Raw genomic sequence first — 27,405 nt, 5'->3', positions numbered from 1 at the left:
GGAATTCTGTTCTTTATCCCTTTCCTTTCTCCCTCACGTTTGTGTAAGAATGTAGCTAGAACAATTTTTAGGATAATTAGCTCCCAATTACTGTTGTTTAATTTCAGTGAAGAGACTGAAATGAAACACAAGTATGTATGTGTTCCAGTTAGATGTTTTATAATAAGTATATTTGCTATACAGACAGTCAGACAAAAAATTGAGCTTTCATTAATAGAGGAACTTCACACTAAGTTGTATAAATGGAGTAAATGGGAAATGAGTTTTCTTTCCTCTGTAGGGTAAGAACTTGTTCCTTAATAAGGTCAGTGAAGGAAATGATTTGACAAAGAGATGTTTATTATCCAGGACTGAAACAATCCTTCATTTATTTAAAGGAAAGGAAGGAGTCAGAAGGCAATGAAATCTCTTCCAACTTCTGGTTATCACCAGGAGGTTTCTTTGGTAATTTTACTGTGGGTCCATAAAAAGTGTAGTACCTTTTATCAACAGACAAGCACATCTCCATGTACCGAGTGCCTTTCAGTATCTACCCTATACGGGTCACAAGTGGTGTTCCCCAGGGCTCGGTGTTGGGCCCTGTTCTGTTTAATATCTTTATTGATGATGTGGATGAGGGGATTGAGTGCACCCTCAGCAAGTTTGCAGATGACACCAAGTTGGGAGGCAGGGTCGATCTGCTTGAGGGTAGGGAGGCTCTACAAAGAGATCTGGACAGGCTGGATCGATGGGCTGAGGCCAATTGTATGAAGTTTAACAAGGCCAAGTGCCGGGTCCTGCACTTGGGTCACGGCAACCCCACGCAGCGCTACAGGCTTGGGGAAGAGTGGCTGGAAAGCTGCCCGGCAGAGAAAGACCTGGGGGTGCTGGTTGACAGCCGGCTGAATATGAGCCAGCAGTGTGCCCAGGTGGCCAAGAAGGCCAATCGCATCCTGGCCTGTATCAGGAACAGTGTGGCCAGCAGGAACAGGGAGGTGATTGTTCCCCTGTACTCGGCACTGGTGAGGCTGCACCTCGAGTGCTGTGTTCAGTTTTGGGCCCCTCACTACAGGAAAGACATTGAGCTGCTTGAGTGTGTCCAGAGAAGGGCAACGCAGTTGGTGAGGGGCCTTGAGCACAAGTCTTTTGAGGAGCAGCTGAGGGATCTGGGGTTGTTCAGTCTAGAAGAGAGGCGACTGAGGGGGGACCTTATCGCTCTCTACAACTACCTGAAAGGGGGTTGTAGTGAGGTGGGTGTTGGTCTCTTCTGTCAGGTGTCTGGAGATAGGACAAGAGGAAATGGCCTCAAGTTGAGGCAAGGGAGATTTAGGTTAGATATTAGGAAAAATTTTTTTACTGAGAGGGTTGTCAAACATTGGAATGGGCTGCCCAGGGAAGTGGTTGATTCACCATCCCTGGAGGTATTCAAAAAGCGAGTGGACAGGGTACTCCAGGGCATGGTTTAGGGGGCATGGTTAATGGTTGGACTCGATGATCTTGAAGGTCTTTTCCAACCGAAATGATTCTATGATTCTATGATTCTATTTTGGCTGGAAGAAACAGACTTATTCTTGCTCCCCTTCAGACCATTCAATTAAATGCCACTGCAGACACCTCTATTAATTGTTTAGCCATAATACAGACATAAGTTTCAATTTCTACTTTTGCATAAGTCATCACAGCTAGGCTATGCCCAGATTTTCTAGAATCTCTCTGTAAAATAGCTCCAAAGAGCTAAAACTTTTCCTTAGGCCCTCATCATGTCACATTTCAATTAGTGCAACATCCGTTTCTCCAGCCTTAATATGTGAAACATGTTCCTTTGCACTCCTTCTGTTTACTTAATTTTCAAAACCCAGCACTTTCTCTCCTCTTTCTGTGTTTATTGATTGGCTCTCTCTGCCCTACTAGTGTACCAACCACAAGTTATTCAACTTGTCCTGGTTATTGGTTGTACCTCCCTCATCTGTTACATCTTCAGTTCTGAGAAGTCAACTTCTGTCTCTGGTAAGTCCAGGATATTGCTCTCCATTTTGTAAATTTTCAAGTCAGCCTGGCTAAGCTTTCTCTCTAGGCAAGCATAAATTTGGAGAGGGTCTTTCTGTGAAGTTCATTATTCTTTTACAAATACATCCCTAGAAGTCTATTAGAATGCCTAAAAAAATTCTCAGCATGCTTTAAACACCTTGTGTGCCAAGATACTATCATAACATTAATACCATCACACTATTTCACTGAACTTTCCCTTCTGTCTGTCTGTTTAGTTCTCTTGCATAATATTTTGCAACTTAACTTTTTGGGTTGATTCATATACCACGTGTCTTTAGTGTTCCTAAACCAAAAGGTTCTCTTTCCATGATCAGAGCACTAAGTCTTTATCAAACTATGTCAATGTTATATTCTGTATTTTAAAAAATCTTTAGTGAGATTATACTTAAAATACAACTACTGATTCAGGTGTATTTCCTGTCTTTATTTTAATAAAACCATGATTCTTAATTTTTATGGGGAAAGCAATTACTTACTGGTTCAAGACAGGTGTATATGCTGTTTTATCTTCATCTATGATGGTGACCATCAGAGTAATAAGCTGTGCCCAGAAATCCAAATTCTTTGTTGTTGGTCCCTGTTCTTCTTTAGGAACTTCTTGTTTCTTACCCTGTTAAAACAAGGTTGAACATATTTTATATCAGAGAAATTAGAGAAAATATTATGGGATTTCCACCTACAGATTATTACTTGGTTGGAAAGAGTGACATATTATGAATCTTCAGAAATTTTGGACGAAGACTGTCTATCCAACTTAGAGTAGATTATACGACAGACTGTACCTGGCTGTGGACATATATCAAAAAACATACACAGTGCAAAGACAGCCAGGTCAGCAAAGAAGATCAATAGAGGCTTGATTTTTATTGCATGTCCACACTTTAATTAAATACATTCTTAAATCTTTGTTGTGATGAAACTAAGTGTAAGTAAAATTGCTTGCTGAGGCAGAACTTTTATACCCTACACAATAAATACTGAACAAAGCAATGATAAGGAACATTTCTTGTTTTGTTTTGGATTATATGCTGAAGTTATTGGGCCTAACAACTGCTATGCTGTTCGCTCTAAATGAAGAACCGGTTAAATTTCCCGTTGTTTTTTAATAGCCAAAACAACAAAGGCTATTGTCCAAAGTATTCTGCACAGAGATTTCCCAGGCACTCATAGATTGACTGGCAGAACCACAAACTGTGCATTTATGAAAGGCAGAGGAAAACACCACAAAGTAGGAGGGGGGAAAAAAAAAATCCCTGGACACCTAAAAATACTACGAAAAGGTACATAGGACTGTCCAGAAGAGAGGCTTGTGAAGGTATTGCCTTGCCAAGGATTTTAAAGCTGTGAGCTAAACCAATCTCTTATTTGATTCCTTTTTTATCCAAGGAACTTGGATTCTTGTATAATCCTTGTAAATTAAGAGGACTGTAACCAGTTTCACATCCAAAGCAGAGAACCTGAGACGCCCCATTACATTTTTGTAATAATCACAAGGAAGGACATGACACACTGATATATCAGACGGATTACCAACATGACTCTCCAGTCATTGATTAAAAGTTGGTAAGTAAAGCAGTGTTTTTTATTCCTCTTGACTAAAATCCTGCTTTTGGTACCTTTTAATATAGTTATAAGTATGTATTAATATTCACCACTTAGAAACTTTTACTGAGAATTTTATACTTTCTAATGTCACTAAAATGTGCATTTACAGCTAGATTTTGTCTCTAGAGTTTTATGAATTCTTAGTCTACAGTTTCCTAGACAAAAGTATTTTTCAGTTCTTTGCTTGACAGAAGGATCAGATTCCTTATCAATGTCCAATAAATAACTTCATTACAGAGAACCAAATCTGAAAAGAAATATTTTTATCTCTGTATGGACACACACATACAAACACACATAATTTCTGCCACACAGAAGTATGTCTGAACATGCTATGTCTACACATGCTCTTCTACACAGCTGCCAGAGATAGAAAGGGGTCTTTTCACTCAACTAGTAAGTCAGAAAATAAACATGCCTATTATCCTTCAAGTTTAAACATATATTCCCTGTACTTCTCATTTGTAGTCCAAATATGACCACTTCAATGGACCCCATATCTCTTTGAATAGATATGACACTATATTAGTATCCTAGTGAATTAATTAAATGTTATCTTAACCTCAATTAACTTTTATCTATTAACAGCATTAAGAATGGCAGAACAAGAATTTCAACACTTAACTGAATTTGTTTTTGTGGTCACTGTGGAATATTTTAGAAAAGTATCATTAATCACACTACTACATACTCAGCTGATCTATAAATGCTATGCTTCAGTGTCTAAAGCAACTGAAATAAAGGTGAGGCTCAGAAGCAGTTATAATAGATGGTGTGAGTAGTATCACTGGCAATGAACAACCACACATGCAAACAAGAGTGCTTTTCAAAACAGAGATGAATATTGGAGCATTAATGCCACTCACAAGGGCTTTGCCTGGTGTACATTATACTTTCATTAAAAGATCTTGTTTCTATATCAAAGATTTATTTCAAATATACCATTTTTTTTTTCTAAGAAGCTAGTGCATGCTTAAGCCAAACTGAAAGGCAGTTGTCAAAGACAAAGCCAGTTCACATTTAGTCAAGCATCTTATCCAAGAACTACATTTCACAAAAAAACCCTGCAATGGCATATAGCTGAGGTAGCTTTTCATGGCTGCAAACACGAAACACAGAATGTGAAATTCTGTTCTTTAATATAGATAGCAAAAAGTAATTAATTTACAAAGTAATAATTGCACAAGGAGGTGCTTTCTACAGAAATTCTCTGACACAGAAATCTTTTAAAAATCAAGATGATCTTTTCAAAATCCCCAGAGAAGGTATTTTTTAAATACTCTCACATTAATAGATGCTCTGAAATGAAAGTCCATACTCTTCCCATGCCCAATTGTAATTTCCCTTCTTTATCCTAAAATCTAACTAATGGCTTAGAAATGCTCAGAATCATTCAAGTTGTTTTTACATTAATTGTTATTATTGCTGGCATTATTATTTGTTTTATGTGTTTTCTGGCAACAGATGCCTTCAGAGAAGCATTATAATGAGGTAAAACAATGTTGGAAGTTTGATTACACTGATTAGTTGCAAGCTTACAAAACTGACAGAAGAAAGTTACATCTTGGAATCAAAATTAACTTGAAACAGAGCTATTTTAATATCAAAAAAATTTCAGTGATACAGTTTGTTTGGCTTTAAAATGTTTCTATTAACATAACTGAGAGGCAGAGTAAACTGCATAACAGCATAGAAAAAGTGAGTGGGAGGACAGCATCATACAATTACATTTTAACATTTTCTTAATGAAATGAAACACCTTTTTAGAGGCACTGAAGTTTAATATGTATACTGCTTTGCTGAAGTCTGCTTTGGTGACATGGGTTCATGTCCTGGTTTCAGCTGGGATAGAGTTAACTGTCTTCCTAGTAGCTGGTACAGTGCTATGTTTTGAGTTCAGAGCGAAGACTGTTGATAACACTGATGTTTTCAGTTGTTGCTCAGTAGTGTTTAGACTAAAGTCAAGGATTTTTCAGCTTCTCATGCCCAGCCAGCGAGAAAGCTGGAGGGGCACAAGAAGTTGGCACAGGACACAGCCAGGGCACCTGACCCAAACTGGCCAACGGGGTATTCCATACCATGTGACGTCCCATCCAGTATAGGAACGGGGAAGTGGGGGGCAGGGATTCGCCGCTCGGGGACTGGCTGGGTGTCGGCGGGTGGTGAGCAATTGCACTGCGCATCATTTGTACATTCCAATCCTTTCATTATTGCTGTTGTCATTTTATTAGTGTTATCAATATCATTATTAGTTTCTTCTTTTCTGTTCTATTAAACCGTTCTTATCTCAACCCACGGGTTTTGCTTCTTTTCCCGATTTTCTCCCCCATCCCACTGGGTGGGGGGGAGTGAGTGAGCGGCTGCGTGGTGTTTAGTTGCTGGCTGGGGTTAAACCACGACAGTTCACCATCAGTCTGTTGTAAACAGTCAGTAAGAATGCCCTTTTATTAAATGAAAAAACAAGTTAAGTTTTTCCTTCTCTGTGGTCTCAAAAAAAATTTATCTGCTCTAATTTTGTAACTGTGGTGATAATAGCTCATGTCTCAATCTTGTGATTTGGTCTCATATGCAACCAGTTCTCAATAGTATGCATTCTTTCACTTTAGGAAATAATACCGTATGCACTTTCATGGTACAGTGTATTTACAGTCTATGCAGAAGTTGTGGAAAGGCCTTTTGAAATGCCAAGACTGGATTAGTTTGTACCTAAGCAAAGCATATGCTTACAACACTTTACATGCACAAAATTTCTGGAGTATAAACATGTGGTTAACTATGTGGTCTATTAAGTAGAAAAGGCTTATTTTGATAATAGTAACTTTCTTTTTTTCACTCAGGTTCTATCCATTAGAAAGAAACTGCCAGTATAAAAACACGAACTAAACACCTGATATACTCAATTAGTGCCACAATGGCACAAATACAGTGACAAGATATATGAGCCACTGAATATTGGTTATCATTATAGAAGATAATACCAATGCTGAGATTTAAAAAAAAAACAAACCCATCTGAAAAGGTTAAGAGGAACATAAATTCTCAATATATCAAGTTGACAAAATTGCTAGTTAGCAGATACTGTTCATGATTCATGACTTTTTAAAAGAATGATTTTCTGAAGTTGCCTGTCTTTCATTTTGGTGGATATATAATTCACCGAACAAGCTAAAATCAGATTGCTCTTAGAGTAACCAAGAGAGCTTTCAGGAAGTATTGACACGAATAAAAGTTTGCCAATTAGCAGAATCAATTTCTTTTTCACTAGCCTTTTCACTTAGGAAAGACCACTTAAAATACCTTGACCCCCAGTAATATCATGTGGGATGGTAATGCTGTCCACATGCACAGAACTATGAAATGCCATAAGAAGATACCGTAGTAGATCCTATAGTTAAAAGCTCAATAACTAACTGGCCAAAGACAGAATAGGGATATTTCTCACAGGCATCTGCTGGCAGATCAAACAAACAATAATACCAGATGATATCTTACCATCAAAACATGACAATACAGGTTTCTATATGCTCACGTTAATTGACTTGGCTACTTCTTGTCTTTAGGATGACTTTAAAGTTGTAGCATACCATACATACTTTATCATACAAAAATGTCAAGCAACAACACAGAAGTGGCAAACTTAAATAATGAACTATTTTGGAAAAATGGACTACATGAAACAGGCATGAAGAGTAAATGTGATTGCTTGGGTACTAATGAATATAGCTGTTTGCCTGATTCTGCTTTTAAAAATGACATGTTCTCATCACGTTTCTCCAAGATGACACAGCTCAGGACTGCCAGCATGGGAGATTTTTGATCATTATAGTGAATTTCACTGTTACTCATTTCCCCTCACTTAGAAAAGTTTGCAAAGCAATCTGTTGCAATTATAAACATGTAATTAGATTTAGATTAAGAATGTATTGCTAAGGATCCTAGATTCCAAATGTTCCTTTAAATAAAATCTCTTTGGTTTTGATCTCAGCCAACACCCCTGGCTCATACAGAAGCTATGTCCAGTGAATTTACTCAATGGATCATAAATCTGATCATCAGGCTTTACATTTTATGATGCATTCTTAAATTGTGTCTTTTTTATTAATTCTTTGTCACAGGGAATGCTATCTTTACTGCTAATAGATAGTTCTAAGTAAATTCCTGCAACAGTATATTAACACTAGTTAAAGATGTGACAACTTATTTGGAACACATGAAATAGGGTAAAATCCAAACAGCAGCCAATGCCAAGCATGATACTGGCTTCAGCAGTGATCCCACATCTGTTGGAAAAGAGCATCATAGGACTAATGTAAAATACAATTAATTCCTCACTTTGTATCAAGTGTACTAAGCTGTTTTGGATAAAATTTCAGTCAGTTTCAGAGAACAGAAGTTCCAATTATTTTGTGGAGCTACAGTAAGTTAGATGTGCTTGCCTGGGCAAAGCTGTCTTAATTCAGTTTTGGTCATTTTAGGAATCCAACTGAGAGATAACCTAATGGATGTTTCTTCATGTATTTTTTAATATGCTTTGTTACAGGATATTTAATTTTATTGAGAGCATCGTAATTCATTTGGAAAACTAGATAATTGCAAACACCTTATAAGTAACGTATCTTTAAAGAGAAGTCATATTATTCATTTAAGATTTACAAACACAAGAAATACTGTGGATTCTATGGCTTTTTTTTAATGCAAGATCCAAACTAGGTGATTTATGACTGTTTGTCTTTTGCCATAGAATACATCAAAATCAGAAAGAGGAACTGAGTAAGAGCAATTTTTCATATATGTATCAAAATAAATTCTTGACTTGCACTGAATCATAATTTTCTGAATTTCCTTTTACTATCAATTTCCTAGTCACCTGAGTTCATATGCAAACAATGGATCATGTGGTACAAAGGCATCAAAACCAGTTGCTGGAATTTTTATATTCTCTTAAAGAAAAAGATAAAATGTAGAGGGATTTTTCTGAGTTTAAGGAAAAAAAAAAAAGCTAAACTGTTGACAAGCAAACATATTTCGCACTCTGGAAAACTGGCTGAAGGTGGAGAAAGCAATCTCAGCCACAATGTGAAGCAGAATAAAAATCTGCATCTGTATTACCCCGAGACAAATCTGTAAAGGCTGGTCTGAGGAACACAGGGCTTTCAACTTCCCTCATCATTGATTTTACCAGTTCATAGGACAAATGTCTCATTTTATTTTGCTTTGTTTTTATTCTGTTGTGTTCTGTGCAATTGATACACAACATCTATATAGGTGCAACTTTGATAATTCCAATCCTTTGATCTTAGAAACTAATCTGCATGAAGACTATGTCTGATGCAAGCCCCAAGCTAAGTTTCAGAATATCATATTTTCTACATAAATAATGATAGAATGGAAGCTGAATGGAAACCAAGGCAGTAGTCCTCATTAGTGTGAGGCTACACAGTACAATTTTATAGACCAGTCTTAGATGATGAAATATTATTTTTAACGGTACTTCTGTATTTTTAAACTGCTCAGTTAATATTATTTAATTTGGAAGAGGTTAAGAATCATCAGGAAATACACAATATGCACTATATATATAGAACATACACACATATAGACATTTATATGTATTACACACACCTATTTTTACAATTTTAAACAATTTTAGTACTTTTTAATATTTTTATGTATGTAAAGAATGAAAATTCAGCTTTACAGCATTTACTTAGAGAGGCTAAAGCCAGAAACCATTTGCAGACACTCAAAATGCATTCAAAACATGTGAGGGATTTCACTGACACAGTACCCCCTGAACAGTGCTATTGCATAGTAACTCCTAAACTGTTTTTGTATTTGAAACAGAAACCATATTGCATGTATCTTTCTCCAGTACCAACTGAAATGGAACGGAATCCTTTTGGATAAATTCTAATTAAGATTCTTCACTCTTTTTCTTTGAGACTGGTGCATGAAAGGAGCCGATCTAATTATTCTACCCATTCAGGGCAGTGTAACATGCATATCTCCTCTGGAGTAACTGGAGTAGCCAAGTGCTACTGTGGTTTGATTTGCCCCACCTACCCAAAAGCACTATGCTTATGCAGGGAATAGGTGGAGAAACACCCAGGTGAGCCCCTCGTTAATTGAAAGCTCTTTGCAGCAGAGTAACCTTCATACTGCCCTGAAATATTTACTCTGCAATATTTTTAAGAATGTGGAATTCTAATTGTAATAATACCCTGCTCTCTGCAACGTATCTACATTAAAGGACAACTGTGGTAAAGAAAGAAGGATTTACAATAACATAATACATCTTCTAAAATTTATTATATACTATATACTATATATCATATATTTTATCCATGATATGTTATATAATATATATTACAAATTGAAAGGATAGAGATGCTGCTCTTACTTTGGAAAACTGTAAAACACAGCATTTCAAGTTTTAAGAAAAATCTATCAACCACTGTAGGCCCCTTACTTTTTAACTGTGTAATGTGCATACCTAACACTCCAAAGGTTATAACACACAGAAGGGTCTACAAAGGACTACAGCTCAAATGCTATTACTTACAAAGTTTTAAATTCAAATGTACTTGCCAAAGAAAGAAGAAACAATGATGTTTTAGACCAGTCATGTACAGCTCCAGCAAGGTAAATCCGAAGTTTTCCGACCCAACGGGCAGACGGGTAGTTCTCCCTAACACTGTCTCACAAGCTCTGTTTCCTAATCTAAGGACAAAGCAGTCAAGTCCACTGTATGTCCCACACACTTTCTCCTGCATATTACACTGGGACTCTGAGCTCACCATTGCCACAGGACAGACATCTTAAGGTTATGACAGATATTTCCATGAAAACATCAGTGCAGTGATGAAGCAGCAAAGAGACCAAATCAACTGTGAAGAATTATCAGAACAGAGCACACAACAAAGAACATCCTTATTCTACTTCTTTCCACAGGGTGATCATATTTTGAATGTTGCGTACAAATCTGGCCTCTCCCCTTCTCCTCATCCTGAAGATAGTGTAGCAGAACTGGAAAATGCTCAGAAAAGGACAGTAAGGTTTATGAAACATACAGAATGAGTTCCATTAAAGCAATGAGTACATGAGCTAAAGTTTATATAGTTTATAAATCTTTTCCTTAGCTGGAAGTTTCTCAAGACCTCTACTTTGCTCACAGTCAGAGACAGAATGCTGAGCCAGATGAATTTTTTGTCTGATGTGGCAAGGCCAGCCTCATGCTCTTAATCTTTTGGCCACAAGGTGATCAGAAACATGAGATGAAACAGGGGGAGGACAGAACTGAAGTACAGTAGTGAGGACATTTGCTATTAGCATATTCTGTTTGGAAATAGAAGTCTGTTTACGGCATGGATAAATACATGCATGGTCATGTTAATCTAGGTAGAAAGGAGGGTGAAGTACTTTGGCCTCAGCTCAAGCGTGTAATCAGGCTGCCAGATGGTTTTGCATACCTGAATTGATGCCTGTCCTGTGATTGCTGTACTACTAATTACACCATAATCATCAACCTACAGGAAATATGTCACAAACTTAGATGCAGAAATCTGTGTGTGCACATTTCTCAGAACTGTCAGTGTTTCACTCAATTCCAAGCCAATGTTTACTGATAATCAGTTTGGAGTTGTATTATGGAAGGTCAGATTTCAACGTGCAATTGCTTTTGCCAGTATTCAGACACAAATTGGACTTGATGCAACTGCATACAAATGTTCAAGTTTTCATACCCTCATGGCTACAGGACTCAATAATACAGGAATCTGAATACTGGGCATTCCACTCAAGCTTATATTGTTCTCTGGGAATATTAGGATAGCCCAATCACACAGTATAAATAATTAATGATCAATAAACAATCAAAGAAAGCTGTTTTCAAAGAGCTATCATCTGAATGACTTTTAAAAACACCGAGTATGTTCACAGCTAAAGGGCCTGGACTGTGAATTAACTGCAATCTCACAAAAATCAATACTGATCAGACTTTTGTTGCTTATGAGATAATCTATATTTCAGGCCTAGGTAAAGTTCACGTTTATTTTGCTCAATGGTCTTAATTAATAACCAACCTTTACCAGCATTCAGATTTCAGCACTGAAAAATATTTGGATTTTTGGAGATCTAACATTAACTGACAACAGTTCTCTGCTATGCACCTAGAATTAACATAAACAGTTGAAGAGTATAAGGCTTGGGATAACAAACTAGTTTGTTTGTTCATCTCTTCTGATGACAATACTTCCTTACTTCAAGGTTGAAGGTCTATGGCTTTTCCCACCTTCTCTTTTACCAGATCTCTGCTGCCACTGGATGGTGAGCTGTTCTCTTGACTTTCTAACTAGTGTTCTCAGACAAGCTTCTAACAAGCAATTTTATCTGTAAGCATTGGTCTTTCTCTGACAGAGAAGTCTCAGAAGGGGGTTTGAAATATCACAGCAAAAATGCATCCTTCTGCTGTTCTAAAGTACTTTATCAAAGGTTTTTCTATTACTGTGACTAACATGCTGCCCATCAAGCACTATGCTACAACATAAGAAGAGGTCTCTAAGTACCGTCTGCATGCCAGATTTGAGGAAGTTAAAACCTCAGTGCATCTAAAGCAGCATGTAAATATAACAAAGTGCCTCACAACAAGTATTACTTGGCACTGAAATCTGCATGCCTGAAAAACGGGACTCTCTGGGGCAAACAGCTTTCACTACTGCACAACTTTATTTCCTGCTTCATACTTTTGAATATGTTTGGAGATCACAGATCACATGCTTCGTGATTCAATTCTTACAGTATTTCTATAAGAAATTAATAATCTACCAATTTTTTGTCATTTCTACTACAGAAAAACAGGTACACCTTCAAAAGCAACTAAGTGCTTGGGTTCCCAAATCCCAATTGAAAAAGTGACCAGAGACTCACAGATGAGTACAGCAAAACTGAGCCAGCTCTCAAAGCATAGGTCCAGCCACATGCTAGTCTACAGCATCTTGTTAATACAGAAACTCTGATTCCCCCAAACTAGGATATTACTAGTACATTATCAACCTGACCTAAGGTGCTATACCTCCAAGCAGAGATAAATTGCAAGGGAAGAGCACTGTGCTGCTACATCTGTGTAACACCTGGCTCCAGAACTAGTTAATTTGTTGCTAGCTCCTGGTCTTCCGTACCATGCTTCCCTGTGACAACACAGAGCTGAGTAACAGACAAAAGAAAAGGTCTCAAAAATCAGGTAGAATTTCAATACTAGTCTGCTGAGCAAGTGTCAAATATAGAGTATCCCAGTGTTTTTTTCCAGTATACTGGTGCTATCAGTCACAAAATGATTTGTATAGATCAAGAGCTCTTCAGAGAACAGGAAGAGTTTGATTTTCATTTTATTGGTTTCACTCAGTGGAGAAGACTGCAAAACCAATTATTGAAGGGACTTCAGTCATTGTGAGCATCAGCCAAGGTTTGAAATTTTTTTTTGTATTCTTAAGAAACAGTGACATATTTGTAAATTGAGTCAGAAAGTTATCAAAATGCTTCCTAAACTAATTTTTCAAAGCATTCTTTTTTTCAGCATGAGGCAATCAGCTCTTCATTCAGATCAGTGTTAATTAAAAAGACAAAATACTACATCTGCTGCATAAGGAATTAGGTAGTTCCTCATCAGAGTGCCTTGTCTCAAATAACAAGGACAGTCATATACGTGTCAGTAAGACTGTCAAGATGTCATGTTTTACTATCTGTAGTACTTACTTGTTTTTTGTCATCAGCTGTTCTTTGTATTCTGATATGAATCTGTAGTATGACATTTTTGCATATGGTTATCATTTACCATGCTTCACCCCAGGAAATATTGCTGCTCCCCAAGGGTGATATTTTGCTGCAAGGTATTTACTTTATAACAGTGGTTGTCTCTCTGACATGAAGGTAGAAAGTAATAAAAAGAGGAAGCGGGAACTGCTGAGCATATTTTGTGATTTACTTGTTACTCTTCTTATAGTGACAAATTTCCCAAAACTCCAGCTTGAGCACCCTCAATTTCATCATTCATTGTTCTATTTTCACCCCCAAATCAGACAATTACACACATTCAGACATTAAACATATTTTATAGAAATATTGTGGCAGGCATCTTTGAGAAGTTTAGTTTGAAGACAAAAGCAAATGCAGAAGGTGGGTAACACGAGTTACGCACAGAGATAGCTATATATAATGTGCAGGAACCTACCACTTCTGGTCAGATGGAAACACTACTGTTTAAGTAGACTATCTAGGTTCCACTTTTTCATAACATCATCCACAATATGATTCAGGCAAGAAACGAACCATGGTAAAACCCTGAGCCTGCAGTTGGCCTTGGCAGGACAACAGCTGCCAGTCTTTCCCCTGAGTGAGAGCAGGTGGTGACCTACATATGAACCATTTCTTGTTGCTTTGGGGTTTGTGGATTTCAGTTCTCACTACTCACAGCTCAAATCTCAGCTGTGCAGCTAAAACATGAACCTCCTGTGCTGCACTACCATGCTAGGATGAACTCCTTTCCTCCCTCTGAGAGGAGGAGGCCTCATCTGATTGGGGAGGTAAGCAGAGATAAGAGAAGGGTTAATGAAGAAGGCTTAAGAGTGGAATCTGGTGTAATCGGACTCGGGGGTTTGGACACAAAGCTAATGAAAAGTTAATTACAATATTCATTACTCCTCCATTATTATAACAGTGATACCACAAGCCAGTCTGCAGTGCACCTGGATTCACTGGAAAACCTCCACAGCTATAGGTTCCAACAAACCGTATACTTAGCTGTTCCTAAAATAAAATGCACATGCAGATATACTGGTAGCAAACTATAAAAAGATAATGCAGAAGGTAGTTTCCTTGTACAACTCTAGAGTTGATGCAAAATTTAGCGACTAATTTGAATTATTTTACTTGTCTCTCTATTAAAGCTAGATTAGTTAGATTGTATTTCTCAGAATTGCCTCTCACCTGCTGTGAAACAAAGTTTTACTATCTATTATTAAGATTATATGTGGTCATTATTTGTTTACTGTTAGCGATGAGTTATTTTGAATGTAGTCTATTTATCTTAATTTTAAATTTTGCTTTTTGCACATTTTCACTAAAATTTCTTGTATTTGCTAGTGATCATTATTCTATAGACACTTGTTTGCTTATATTTCTACATACAAACTCACCTGCTGGAAATCTTGCTGAAAGAGAATAGAAGAGGCATATAAATACAGTGAAAGACAGTTAATTCGGTTTTCCAGCTGAGTGAATATTTGTGGGGTTTTTTTGTTTGTTTTTTAAATTTCAGGACTTCATATTGGTCTATCATTAGAGTTGTGTAAGAAAAAAATAATATAATGACATTGCCCATCCTGCTCAAAAAAAAAAAAAAAAAAAATTGGAAACAGGCATCACTTTAACTTTGTTTTACATTCTCTACCAAACAGGAAGGCTATAATATCCCTGCATTTTTAAACCCTCTACTAAAATGGACAGGCTAAACTATTTTATGAATTCACAGAAAAATGTAGTGAAAATTTTTAAATACAGATAAGCTTTTGCAGGTATCACAATGCTTTTCAAAAGTAAGATTACTTCACTTTTAAGTGTTTACTAAAACAGCTAGCATCTGCTGATAAACTCTGCAGACTTATGCAATACCCAGTCTAGCAACAGCTCATATTATATTTAACAGACAAGATCAAATTGCTGCAGAGTGAATGTTAGCAAGAAAACAGAACAGTCTGTGACGCAAATAGATGTGATGCCTAAAGCTGCTCCTTCTACTAATTTATACTGCTACTCAGCTTACAATATAATCTGTTGGAGAATAAACACATACACAAGCACTCAAGAGTGTGGAGTGCCTGTGGGTGCTGGTGAGAAATTCTTATGTTCAAAGCTTGGGAGCTAGAGATAAGTTTTCTCACATAACAGGAATCCAAAATTAGAAAATAAATGCTCATTTCAGAAAAACTGAATATATAGCATGTACTGCCTCTCCTGAAATACGGGAATTAGTATTTTGGATTAAAGTGAAATGGGCTTTCAGATAAAATTTGATGTCTTACATCATGTAGTATGACTGTTCTTATCTGTTATATACTACACAGCAAACGTGCATTTGCCAAACAACTTAATTCATCCTTTTCAAGGCAGAAGTAGTCACTGAAATACCATTTTCCCAGTCTACCACCCAGAAGGCAAAAGGAAGGAACCAGAGGTAATGTGATAAAGCAGTGATGCTCCTTTTAGATAGTTGTATGATTTTGCAGACACAAATTTCTTAATTTTAACATTACTGATAGAATAAACTCTGGCCATATTATGGGGGGGGGGAAGCATTCTCAAGGCTTTTACATGGCATTTGGAATACAACAAATGCTATAATTATTTTGCATTGACAGTTCAGCCTGACAGACTAATATTAAGAAATGTTATAGAATTATCCTCTGCTTTCTTAAAGCAGTTGGATCTTGAAGCTTGGATCCAAGTATGCATCATAGGTGTTAAAATACACAGCTGGAAATACAGTATATCATTTTCAGCAAATTATAATTCTTCTTTTCTAAAGCTACTGAAGTGAAATACTAGATATTTAAAAATTATTTTCCAATTATGGATCTTAAATGAACAGTAATCAATCTAGTGTCATCTTCCTTAAAGCCACTGGACAATTTTACAGTCATGTCCAATGTGATGACTAAATTATGAGGTAACATGTTCATTTTGAAACTCATTTTGTTAAACTTTTTAGGGTTCATAGCTACCTGTGGGTTTATTTATGATATATTACTTATGGTAAACTAACAACAGTGAATGAGCAATAGCATGAAACAGGTTCATATTGGCCTTACCTGATCCACTAACTGGGAGTAGAGATCATAGCAATTGTCAAAAATGTATTTATAAGTTGAGTCCAGGCAGGCTCTTACGCAATCTTTCACCACAGTACTGGCTCGAGGTGGGCTCTGCAATTCAAGGACCTAATAAAATATTTCATAAATGGTAGAATGTCAGAATTAGGTTAAACACAAAAAATCCAAGTGTTGCAATGAATGTAGTTCTGTAACACAGGATGAAAAATGTTGAAATATAATAATGATAAAAATATTTAGAATTATGTTGACTAAAGTTGGTCTTAGTTTAAAGATGCATTAAAACACATACTTAATTTAAGCAAGTAGATTATATCACTAAGTTTTATTTGAATGAAATTATTCATAAGATGAGAAAGGCATACGTGCCCAAGGACTTACATCTTTAGGTTTTCCGCATGAAGTGGAAAACCTAAAGGTTTTTCTATTATTTAGGAAATAATCTATTATTTAGGAAATAATTAAACCACATCATTATGTGCTTTCCTCTGAATAAGAATATCAGCCAAATAGCTCCTCATTTTTTTAAAGCAAAGCTTCAGCTTTTTACTCCACTTTAGTATACATTAATTTGAACTTCAACATAATGGATTATTTTAATTCTCTTTATGTAATGCCTAACACAGTGAAATCACATGCTATTGTGACAAATGTTGCTTTGTGTTTCTGTATTTTCATCCAGTAACATTAATGTGTACCATTCCATTCTAAAAATACTTCAGAACTTGGTCACCTGTATATCAACATCTGGAGTGACTGAGGCAAGTAGAGTTATCAGATCTATTTTGCTGATTGACATGCGATATTACGATACTACTAGGAAAACATTATTCTATGACACATGTTCCTAAGGAGTTCAACTGAGTTTGCTTTAAGTGACTTGACTTTAAACTAATTAAAAAGGTAATTTTTTTGTTTCCTTCAGGAGATGTACAAATAATTGTTAAAAAAGGAAAAGGTAGTTGTTTATTTTTCAAAAATGATGGCTTTTACCACATTGTTAATACAAAGTATGAATAAGATGACTTTACTTCAATGATCTTCAGTAAGTTGAGAGATTTAATGTAAAACTGAAGGAGATTAATTGATTAAGAGTATTAACTAGAGTATGATTTTCCTGGAAAATAAAAGGCAACAGCATTTTTTTTAGAGTCATTGTGCAAATAAAGGACAATACCTTCATTCGAAAAAAAGTAATGCTGGTAAGCAGGTCCACAGTTGATTTCAGATCTTGGAGTCTTTCAGAATTGCTGGCAGGAAAATTATCCTGGTGAATCAGGAAGAGAGGAATCATGCAGAACTGGAGTTACAGTTAAGATCCTTGAACAGCTAGGAAAAAACCCTCTAGGAAACAAAAATGCTGCTTGGAAGGATTAGAAATGTTCATGTTACCTGAATTCTGCCTGTAAGGAAGTTAGTGATTAGTATCCCTTTGACATGAATAGGAACACTTCTGATAATGCTCCTGTATTTGTAATATGAATGATTTAAAATATTGTGATATTTCCAAAACATTAATGGAGTAAAAAAATACCACAAGAAGACTGGAAAATGTTGCTAATGAAAATCATTTATATGTTCTCCATGGTACATAAATCACTTGTAGGCATAAATGCAGTGGTAAGCTTAATGAAGAAATCATATATGAAATTTTTGCTATGATCTGTAGGTTAACAGAAAGACTGATGGGAGGTAGTGTTATTTAAATGGCTCCATACCAATGAAACATCAGCCAAATATCCTCTTGCTCCACTATTATCTGGATAACGATAACATTCTTCAAAATTAAATGATCCTAGGATGAACATATCTGCTGCATGAAGGATATGGTCTTAAAAACTGAGTATGTGCAACTTCTACTACCTCTAATGCCTTGGGGTTCTTTTAAGTGTTCCCTTTCTCCTTCAGTTTTAGAAAGCAGGCCAGATGAACAAAGAAATCCTTGAGTTGGAGGCTGCCATTCCTAAAAGCTGAAAGGAAAGCCATAGCTGATGGAGCCCTAATTGCTTACGTATCATCCAAAAGTTTCGTGATCCAGTGGAATGGAAAAGGAAAGCAAGTTCAGAATAGTATGATAACTGGCAGGTATTCAGTGCATGCTTCTTTCCTGAAAGGCTGGGTTTGGAACATACCTCAGCGGAAAGAGCTTCCACGAGGCAGAAATGAAGCTGGAATTCCTATCATGCAGAAAAATGAGGAGTCAAGTCTCTTTCAACATTCCTAGGATCTTAGCATGGAAGTTGTAGCAAGGATGTCAGTCTCAGAACAAACAGAGCAGTTACTGCAATTTGCACCACATGAGTCAGTGAAGGTAATTCCCAGACAAATTAACTTAATCAAGTTATGGATTAATTTAACCAAAGTTGTTGAATCCTACTCTTTCTTGAATGTCTGCTCATCCCTTGAACCATTCTTATCTTTTGGAAAGAAAAGAATAACTTTTTTTCAAATTGGAAAAATATTGTTGTTAAACTGCTTAAATTCTGTAAGTTTTTGTTCTGAAGGATTTGGGGTCTCATGTCAGCACCCGACATTTTCAGCTTCTATGTCACAGGAAGGATTAATCTCTGAAACATCTTTAAGCAGATAAAGCCCACAGGGATATTTAAATGAAAAAACATTTGAGTTGTCCTCTAGATAGAATACATTGCACATACCCTGTATTTAGATAAATCGATCCTCAGAGAATTGTGCAATTGATCCAGCAGTTTTATGAACTTTTCCCTCTGTAAAAAGAAAACAAGAATACGTTGCATAAGAATTTGCAGGTTCGTGTAATTGGCGGGTATTTAGAAAGCTACTTTCTATTCTTAACTTATATGAAACAATGGAAAACAATCTATTTTTCAAATAAAAGTCCTGGTCTGAGATATCTGTGTTTCAAGGCCAGGCAATGTATCTTTTATCACTTTATTTTCCCTTTCTATCCTATATTGTGATTTACCTGGTATGCATTCAACACTGCAGCTGTGCAATACATTAGTGAGGTGACATAAGAATTTCCTATGTAGTGTTTTCCTTTCTTAATGACTGATGCATTGTTAAATAACTCAAAATATCTAGAAATTGAAAAACATTGCCTGATATCTCTGACCAAAAATGCACTAACAGCATCAATTCAGTATAAAGTCCAAAGTTTTAAGTTATGTTAGCAAGGCTTTTTAAAACAGATAAGCTTGTTAAATTCTTATATTTGCCTTGTAATTGCTTACACTCTTGAAGAAAGCACTTCCCCCTCGCTTTATTGTGTAAGAAACGATGCTCATTTACAGCAGAATTTGGTGTAAAATTATGATTGAAAATTATACTTCAGAAACAGTGGCTTTTGTAGGAATAAGCTAAGTAATACTATGCAGTTACAGTTTTCCCTTTCGAATGTGGAAATTAACTTGTTATCTTGATAGATGAAGGTGCAGTGAAAGTATTTTGCTGTGAGATACCCAGCTGATTTGTGCCATTCTCAAGTAATACTAATGAGAGTTTCTAACTACCAATCTTCATGTTAGAACATATTCTATAGTCCACTGCACAGAACTGTGCAGTGATGCTGGCCAGCCTCTGTGAAAGCAGCAGGCTTGTGGAAGTAGCAAAATAGCTCTCAGAATGCATGATTGTATGCATCCCTGAAATATGACTGATACCAATATGAAAATAGAGTTCTTTGTGCACTGTCTCTCATCAGTGGAGCTCTAACCTACACCAAAAGCCACTAATTTGGCACAGTTCCCTTAAGGGATCAATCAAAAGGGAACTTTTTTTACCATGTTATAAATCTGTACTGAAATAGTCAGTCAGCCAAATCCTTCCCAGCTGTAGCCTGAGGACTTGAATTTGAGATGTTCTTTTTGATGAATGATGTGCAGCTATCCAATAACAAATGCCTTTTGACCCAAGAGAGAAAAATAATCTAATATTTTTCCTATAAGTCAATTGTTTAAATAAAGAGCTCCAAATCTCTATTAGTGATGCTTACTACTGTCTTTCTACCCATCTGTTGAACTATGAATTGGATTGAAATTTGCGTCAAAGCTAAACTGGCATTTACATCAGAGAGACAACTTAATCTCTGTCCAATCTGAGGATAAAAGTAGTTCTGCTCATTAGAAAAATGGGAAAAAAAGAATAAAAAAATCCAGCAAAGCCATTCTAAATTTCAAAAGCTGGATCAAACTCAAAAGTCTAATAGAGCTTGAACATTAAAAGAAGAGCCTTGTTTCAACAAAGTTGTAGAGTCATTCCATAATAAACCATTGATTAGCTTATAAAAGAAAACCTGAATAAGAACAGAGCAATATTGTGCTGTCATGGTAATACAATAATTAAATCATAAACATTCTGATAGCGCTTTTCATCTACAAAACTTTTTTACTTTCTAGTGATGGAACAATGTTAATATTCCTCTTTCAAAACAAACCTCTTAGCAGCAGGAGATAAAGTTCCAGTTCAAAAACATGCTGTCTCCAAACTGAAGACCTGGCCCTGGATACATTTATATGTGAATACTTCCACCAGACTTAACATTGAAAAGAAAAATAAATTGATATTTAGAGTAAATTTTTCTCTAAAAATATTTACTAAATGGACCTGAAAATAATTACTTAATGGATTTTTAATTTTTTTTTTTTTAACAGACTTATGACATCCCTTAAATTTGAAAATACATTAATGTTAGTACTACTTCCGGACTATTTAGAACTAACTGTTGACAATTTACAGCTGTAAGCAGTAGCATCAGATCAGTATTATTACTACACAAAGTGAGTTTTATAGATGTAAGTTCTATCTCAAAGGTACTTGTGCATGAAATGCGAACTAATATTTAGTTTCAACTATTTGAGGCCCTATGCAGGAATGCTGTACTTAATACACTGTTTGCTACCAATCAAAATCTGTTTTAGAATCCAGGGCAAATTTTTCTTTATAAAACTAAACATTTACACTTTTTTCCAGGCATGGATTGAATTACTTTACTGAGCATAGTCTGACAACTGTGTTTCTGACTTCTGATGGGAAGACAAAAGCAAAACCAGAATTAAGTCTTTCTTGGTTTACTAGTTGTATTGGGTCTGTGTGCCAAGGTTTTGATACTGGAAGGGGTTACAGGGGTGGCTTCTGTGAGAAGCTGCTAGAAGCTTCCCCTATGTTCCATGGAGCCAATGCCAGCTGGCTCCAAGATGGACCCACCTTTGGGCAAGGCCAAGCCCATCAGAGACAGTGGCAGCACCTCTGGGATAACATATTTAAGGGAAAAAAAAAGTTGCTGGGACACAGAAACTGCAGCCGGAGAGAGGAGTGAGAACATGTGATAGAAACAACCCTGCAGACACCAAGGTCAGTAAAAAGGAGGGGGAGGAGGTGCTCCAGGTGCTGGAGCAGAGATTCCCCTGCAGCCCGTGGTGAAGACCATGGTGAGGCAGGCTGTCCCCCTGCAGCCCAGGGAGGTCCACGGTGGAGCAGATATCCACCTGCAGCCCGTGGAGGACCCCACGCCGGAGCAGGTGGGTGCCTGAAGAAGGCTGTGAGCCTGTGGGAAGCCCGTGCTGGAGCAGGCTCCTGGCAGGACCTGCGGATCCATGGAGAGAGGAGGCCACGCTGGAGCAGGTTTGCTGGCAGGACTTGTGACCCCGTGGGAGACCCACGCTGGAGCAGTCTGTTCCTGAAGCACTGCACCCCCTGGAAGGGACCTATCCTGGGGCAGTTTGCAAAGAACTGCAGCCCGTGGGAAGGACTCACGTTGGAGAAGTTCGTGGAGAATTGTCTCCCATGGGAGGGACCCCATGCTGGAACAGGGGAAGAGTGTGAGGAGTCCTCCCCCTGAAGAAGAAGGAGTGGCAGAGACAACGTGTGATGAAATGACCCCAACCCCCATTCCCTGTCCCCCTGCGTCACTGCTGAGGGGGAGGAGGTAGAGAAAATTGGGAGTGGAGTTGAGCCTGGGAAGAAGGGAGGAGTGGGGAGAAGGTGTTTTTAAGATTTGGGTTTATTTCTCATTATCCTAGTCTGATTTGATTGGTAGTAAATTAAGCTAATTTTCCCCAAGTCAAGTCTGTTTTGCCTGGGATGGTGAGTGACCCATGAGCCTTTCATTATATTTTCTCTCCCCTGTCCAGCTGAGGAGGGGGAGTGATAGAATGGCTTTGGTGGGCACCTGGCATCTAGCCAGGGTCAACCCACAGTAGTCCAAGCGTATAATTTCATAATGTTGTCTTGAAAATCCTGAAATTCATAATGTTTCTATTATTCTTAATACTGGAGAAGAACATTAGTACCTCTAATGCTACTTCAAACTACTATGATTTGTATTTAATAAATTTTAATTGTGTTTAATATTTTATTTCATGTCAATAAATGGTATTTTAAAAAACATTATCATGTTTTCAAAGTTACTGTTAAATGAAAAATAGCTTTGATATCAGCCATACAAATAACAGCTATACAAAAAAAGAAGGAAGGAATGAATATATTTTTCAGCATCAAATTGTGTTTATGCTCTATCTCTGACTAGATCATGTGTAATAGTAGAGATATGAAAGCAACCTCTTTGAATTATTGCTCTCCTTTCCTGCTCTCATCTCCGCAGTGAGGATAGGTGAACAAATTAGAACACAGAGTGAATGTATCTTTATTTTTTTTATCACGTTCAAAGACTAGGAAGTCTGCACTGTGAGATACTTATTCACAGAAGGAAAGTTAGCAGCAACAAAAAAGTACTACCACATCCTGAGATGCTGGTATTCCTCCTAAAATTTCTGATACTCAAATCCAGGACTTGGGCAATGCACCATTATTTCAGCAAAAATAAGAGTCCATCGTTATAAGCTCTTGTGAGAAGAATAGTATTTATGGCTAGATCCATTAGGTTAATATGAGTTCACTGATGACACAGCCCAAGATAGCAATTGCAACCAATATTTAGTCTAGTGCAGTTAGTAGTGTGCAAGCCCCACTGCAATAAAAACAAAAACTGATTGTTGAAGATTTTAGTGCTATGCATGTGTGCCCGTGCTTTCTACCCTATATGCCTTATATATCACTATATAAGGAACTGAATAGCATCTTCCCTAGCTTCCATAGCGATTGATTGTAAAGACTCAGGGTAAAATTTTCAAAAGCTAACAGCAACTCTTATTCTTTAAAATGACCAACTTGTTAAAAATTTTTGAATTTAGAAGTTAATAGGGTATCATATATTAGGAAAAAAAAAGATGAGGACTAGTATTCTATTAAAAAAGAAAGTCTACTTACCCCAAAGTTAGTAGCAGCAAACCGATCTGAGGCAGATACATTAGTTGCTGCTGTAGTATGAGCATAGAAAGCATTTATATTGGCCAACAATGTACTCATAACTGCTGGAACACCAGGGCACATGTATTTAGAAGATAGACAGGAAAAGTGCCTACAATTCAAACAAACTGACAGTTATTAAAGATGGCAAACATTCTGCTCTTTCTCTCACCACAATTTCTTTTCAGGTCCAATGATTTAACTTTCAAGCTACCTCATGGACAATTGTGCAGATACATATGAGGAAAATCCAGACATGTTTGATATAATTGCTACTTGTTGCACACCGATATTTTCAAATTTAATAGATCAGATTCACATTTTCTTCTTACTCTTTTAATCTTAAATACAAAAATATGATTTAACTATCTTAATTGTTATTAAGTAAAACATTCATTATTAAACACAAACTTAAAATCAAACATGAACTTATCATCATGAAAGGCCACAAGAGATCTATACTCCAGTGGCGAAGGATTTAACTGATACCAACAAAAAGACTCAAACCAGCATTTTACTGTGGCTTGTATTTTAGGCTACATTATCAATGAAAGGTGAGGCATCAAGCAACTTCTGGGTTCACCTTAATTTGATTTAGGCCATAACTGAAACCGTTCCACTTTGATTCAGGCCAGTAAAGTTTAGGTAATCAGTCTGTTAAACCTAAACCAGCCAAAACCAGAGTTGCAACGTAGTAGCACTGTTCACTTGTTTAAAACAACAGGACATGCCTTCTTATAGCATACAAAGAGCTTATAACATAAGAAAACATGAGAGAGACAAGATGGATGAAAGATCCAACACATGAGGAGAGGGAATGACATCATTGCAAAACATAAAAATCTTAATTTCAAGATTTATAGTTAGGCAGGATTGGGAGGAAGATAGAGGGATAAAGAGTAAATGTATAGAGATAGGAAAGAGAGTGAGGGGGATTAAGCAGAGATGATGGTGGTGAAAATGAGTATACAGTCAAACAGAAGAGGATGAAGAAACTCCAGTGACTCTGGAGCTCTTTGTATGTCTGAAGATCCTGATTTGGCAGCATACTTTTCTTAGCTGTAGTCTCTGGCTCCTCTCTACTATTTCTCCTTAGGAGCATAAGGCATAGCAGTGTGCTGGGCCTGAACCACCTGGGCCCTAGTGCCCATCCAAGAAAAAAATTAACACAAGGTACAACTGAACTCGGTCCTGCTGAACTTAAGCCAAGTATCCTTAACTGCTGTCACTGCCCAAATAATCTTCCAACCACATCATTCAAGATTATTTGCATCTTGTATTTGGATTCCTATTCCTAAAGATATATATAAAAAGAACTCTATACTTTCTTGCAAGCCTGCACACAAACTCAGTCTACCTACATTATGCTTTCAGATATCCTCTTATTGTCTCAGTGGTCCTCTAAATTCCTTCACTCTGAGGCCTGCCTCATGCTCTTGTGACTGACCCTGTTCATCATATTCCTGCTTTCTGATGTTCCGGGGCTGCAGAAACTTACTTCTGCTGAAGACACAACAATATCTTTTCTAGGGTCTCCCATGCTACTGACTTAGTGTATTTGCAGATGAGATGCCTTTTTCATAACCCTTTGGGGTAATCTGCAATTTCACATCTGCCAAAAAACTCTTACTTCTTCTGTTAGTCTACAGTTTTGAAATGGAGTGAGTCAGCAGAAGGCACATGAAGTCTCTCTTGCTTCTGCTTTTCCAGTACTCCCTTCTCAGTGCACAGACTCTTACTATAGATGCTCATCTACAGATTCAGAAGTGGGCCTAAAAAGATGCTCTGGGCTGACAGTACTTCACTCTAAACCAAGACCTCTCCAACACTTTCATTTACTTTGCAAATGAGACATCTAAATTGTTATGTTTACTTCAGAAATCTCTGGCAGGTCACAGATATGTCAAAAAAGAAGAAAATTCCAAAATTCCCCAAAGTGTCCAGGCTCAGGAATCAGTCTTCACTAATGTACCTGATATCCATTCAGTACCTAGATATCAGAAATGGACACCATAAAATTATTGGCCAAACTGCTCTCCTCAACGGTCTTAGTTAATGAAACAGGCTACAGAACCTGGTAAGAGATTTGAAATAGAATCAGCAACTTGCAGTAACGTAAATGTGATGCTAAACACATCCACCTATTGCTACAGTTACAGGATCGCTATGGTCAACACAGGACAAAAGTTTTGGACTCATCCTAAATGCAAAATATGTTTTAATTACCCAGTGAGTGCTCAAAACACACGTGTGATACATAAAAAAAAGTATTTTTCTATTTTTTAGAAAAAAATAAAGCACAAGAGATGTATACTGACCCTGTAACTGAGAAGCAATTGGCTGGAAAACTTCAAAAATTGTAATTTTCTACCTCCTTTGCATCTCACTCAAGATAAATCCTCTTATAATTTAAGTCATAATTCCCAAAGAAAAACCCCAAGTCATTAATTATGCATGTACAAATACCTAAAGAAAATCCCAGCACATATTCATCTTTTGCTACTTTAAAGTATCATCCAAAGTCCCTGAAGTGTTAAGGACATAAGATTTCAACAGGAGTGGATACTGGGATGAATCAAGCCCTTAATCCCACTGCAAAGCTAGGCTGAGGAGCTGAATAACTGCTGGATTTTCTAGTTTACCTGACAGGGCAAAGAGACTGGAAAAGAAGGGAGCCAAGTGGGGATGGGAGCCAAGAGAGGCAGGCTCATGTTAAAGAGAATCTAGGGCTACAGTCTTCGTATGTGGGGTCCCTCTGTATCTGCAGCCTTTCCAGGCCAAGCCAGGAGACCCACTTTGTGGGCTTGCTCTAGCATTAGACTCTCTTCAAGCTGGGTTTATATATGACATCTTGCACCAATGTGGTGATATATATTGATACTTAAAACTTGTATTGTGGTAGTCATGTTCAAAGTGCTTTGCAAATATTTCTCAGCATTCCTGTAAGATAGATCATTAAGTGCTATTATCTCCATTTTACAAAATTGAGAGAAACTGCTCAAACCTACACAGCAAATCAATCACATGGGCCAGGACTAGAACTCAGCTTTCCCAGCTGCGTGGCTTATAGGGATACTACCACCAAACCTTTCATTCATTGCCAGTATTTTTCAGAAGTGCTTTTAAATACTGCAACATGAATCTGACAAAGACGCAACACAGCTACCTACTCCTTAGGAAAATCTTTCATTGTATGTCACATGCTTCCTACCAGCCAGAAGAACAATAATTTCCTTTGTATAAAATACAATAGTGATGACAAGTGATTCTCCCCAGTTTCAGGTAACCTTTAAAGTTAATAGAAATCTCATCTGATCTATTCATCACATGCATTTTGAGAAATATATGTAGAGATGATCAGAACAATTTTTTAAAAAACTGACACCAAAATAATTAACATATACTTTTACTGTTGACCTTTAACTTCCAAAAATCTTCTAGTGGACCTAAAGATCCTTCGTGCATGAGCAACCCCAAGCTGAAGATAAGAAGGCACTAATAACCCCACTGGCCTTAGAGTCATACTTCTAACATATGCTCTGCTGAGGGGAGGAGGCAGACAAAAGGGGCAGTCAGCAGCAATCTTTATGTGAAAAGGCATTGAGAT

At 37.0% G+C, this 27,405-nt stretch overlaps 1 protein-coding gene across 5 annotated transcripts in view; it reads right to left on the bottom strand.

The window, feature by feature from the left end:
• Nucleotides 1-27,405, bottom strand: part of UNC13C (unc-13 homolog C) — a 203,899-nt gene that overhangs the window by 77,990 nt on the left and 98,504 nt on the right. For all 5 annotated transcript variants that reach the window (XR_008238255.1, XM_052807837.1, XM_052807834.1 and 2 more), the window contains exons 13-17: nt 23,760-23,910; nt 19,172-19,240; nt 17,692-17,781; nt 16,494-16,622; nt 2,505-2,638 (exon numbers count right to left, since the gene is read on the bottom strand). Coding sequence is in view for 4 of the 5 variants with exons in the window: in XM_052807837.1 (XP_052663797.1) it covers nt 2,505-2,638; nt 16,494-16,622; nt 17,692-17,781; nt 19,172-19,240; nt 23,760-23,910 (573 nt within the window). In the remaining variant the exon portion in view is untranslated. The remainder of the gene's footprint in view (nt 1-2,504; nt 2,639-16,493; nt 16,623-17,691; nt 17,782-19,171; nt 19,241-23,759; nt 23,911-27,405) is intronic.

Source organism: Harpia harpyja, chromosome 14 (genome assembly GCF_026419915.1).
Source record: "Harpia harpyja isolate bHarHar1 chromosome 14, bHarHar1 primary haplotype, whole genome shotgun sequence".
In the NCBI taxonomy this organism is placed as follows: domain Eukaryota; kingdom Metazoa; phylum Chordata; class Aves; order Accipitriformes; family Accipitridae; genus Harpia; species Harpia harpyja.
This window is presented reverse-complemented; position numbering and strand designations above follow the sequence as displayed.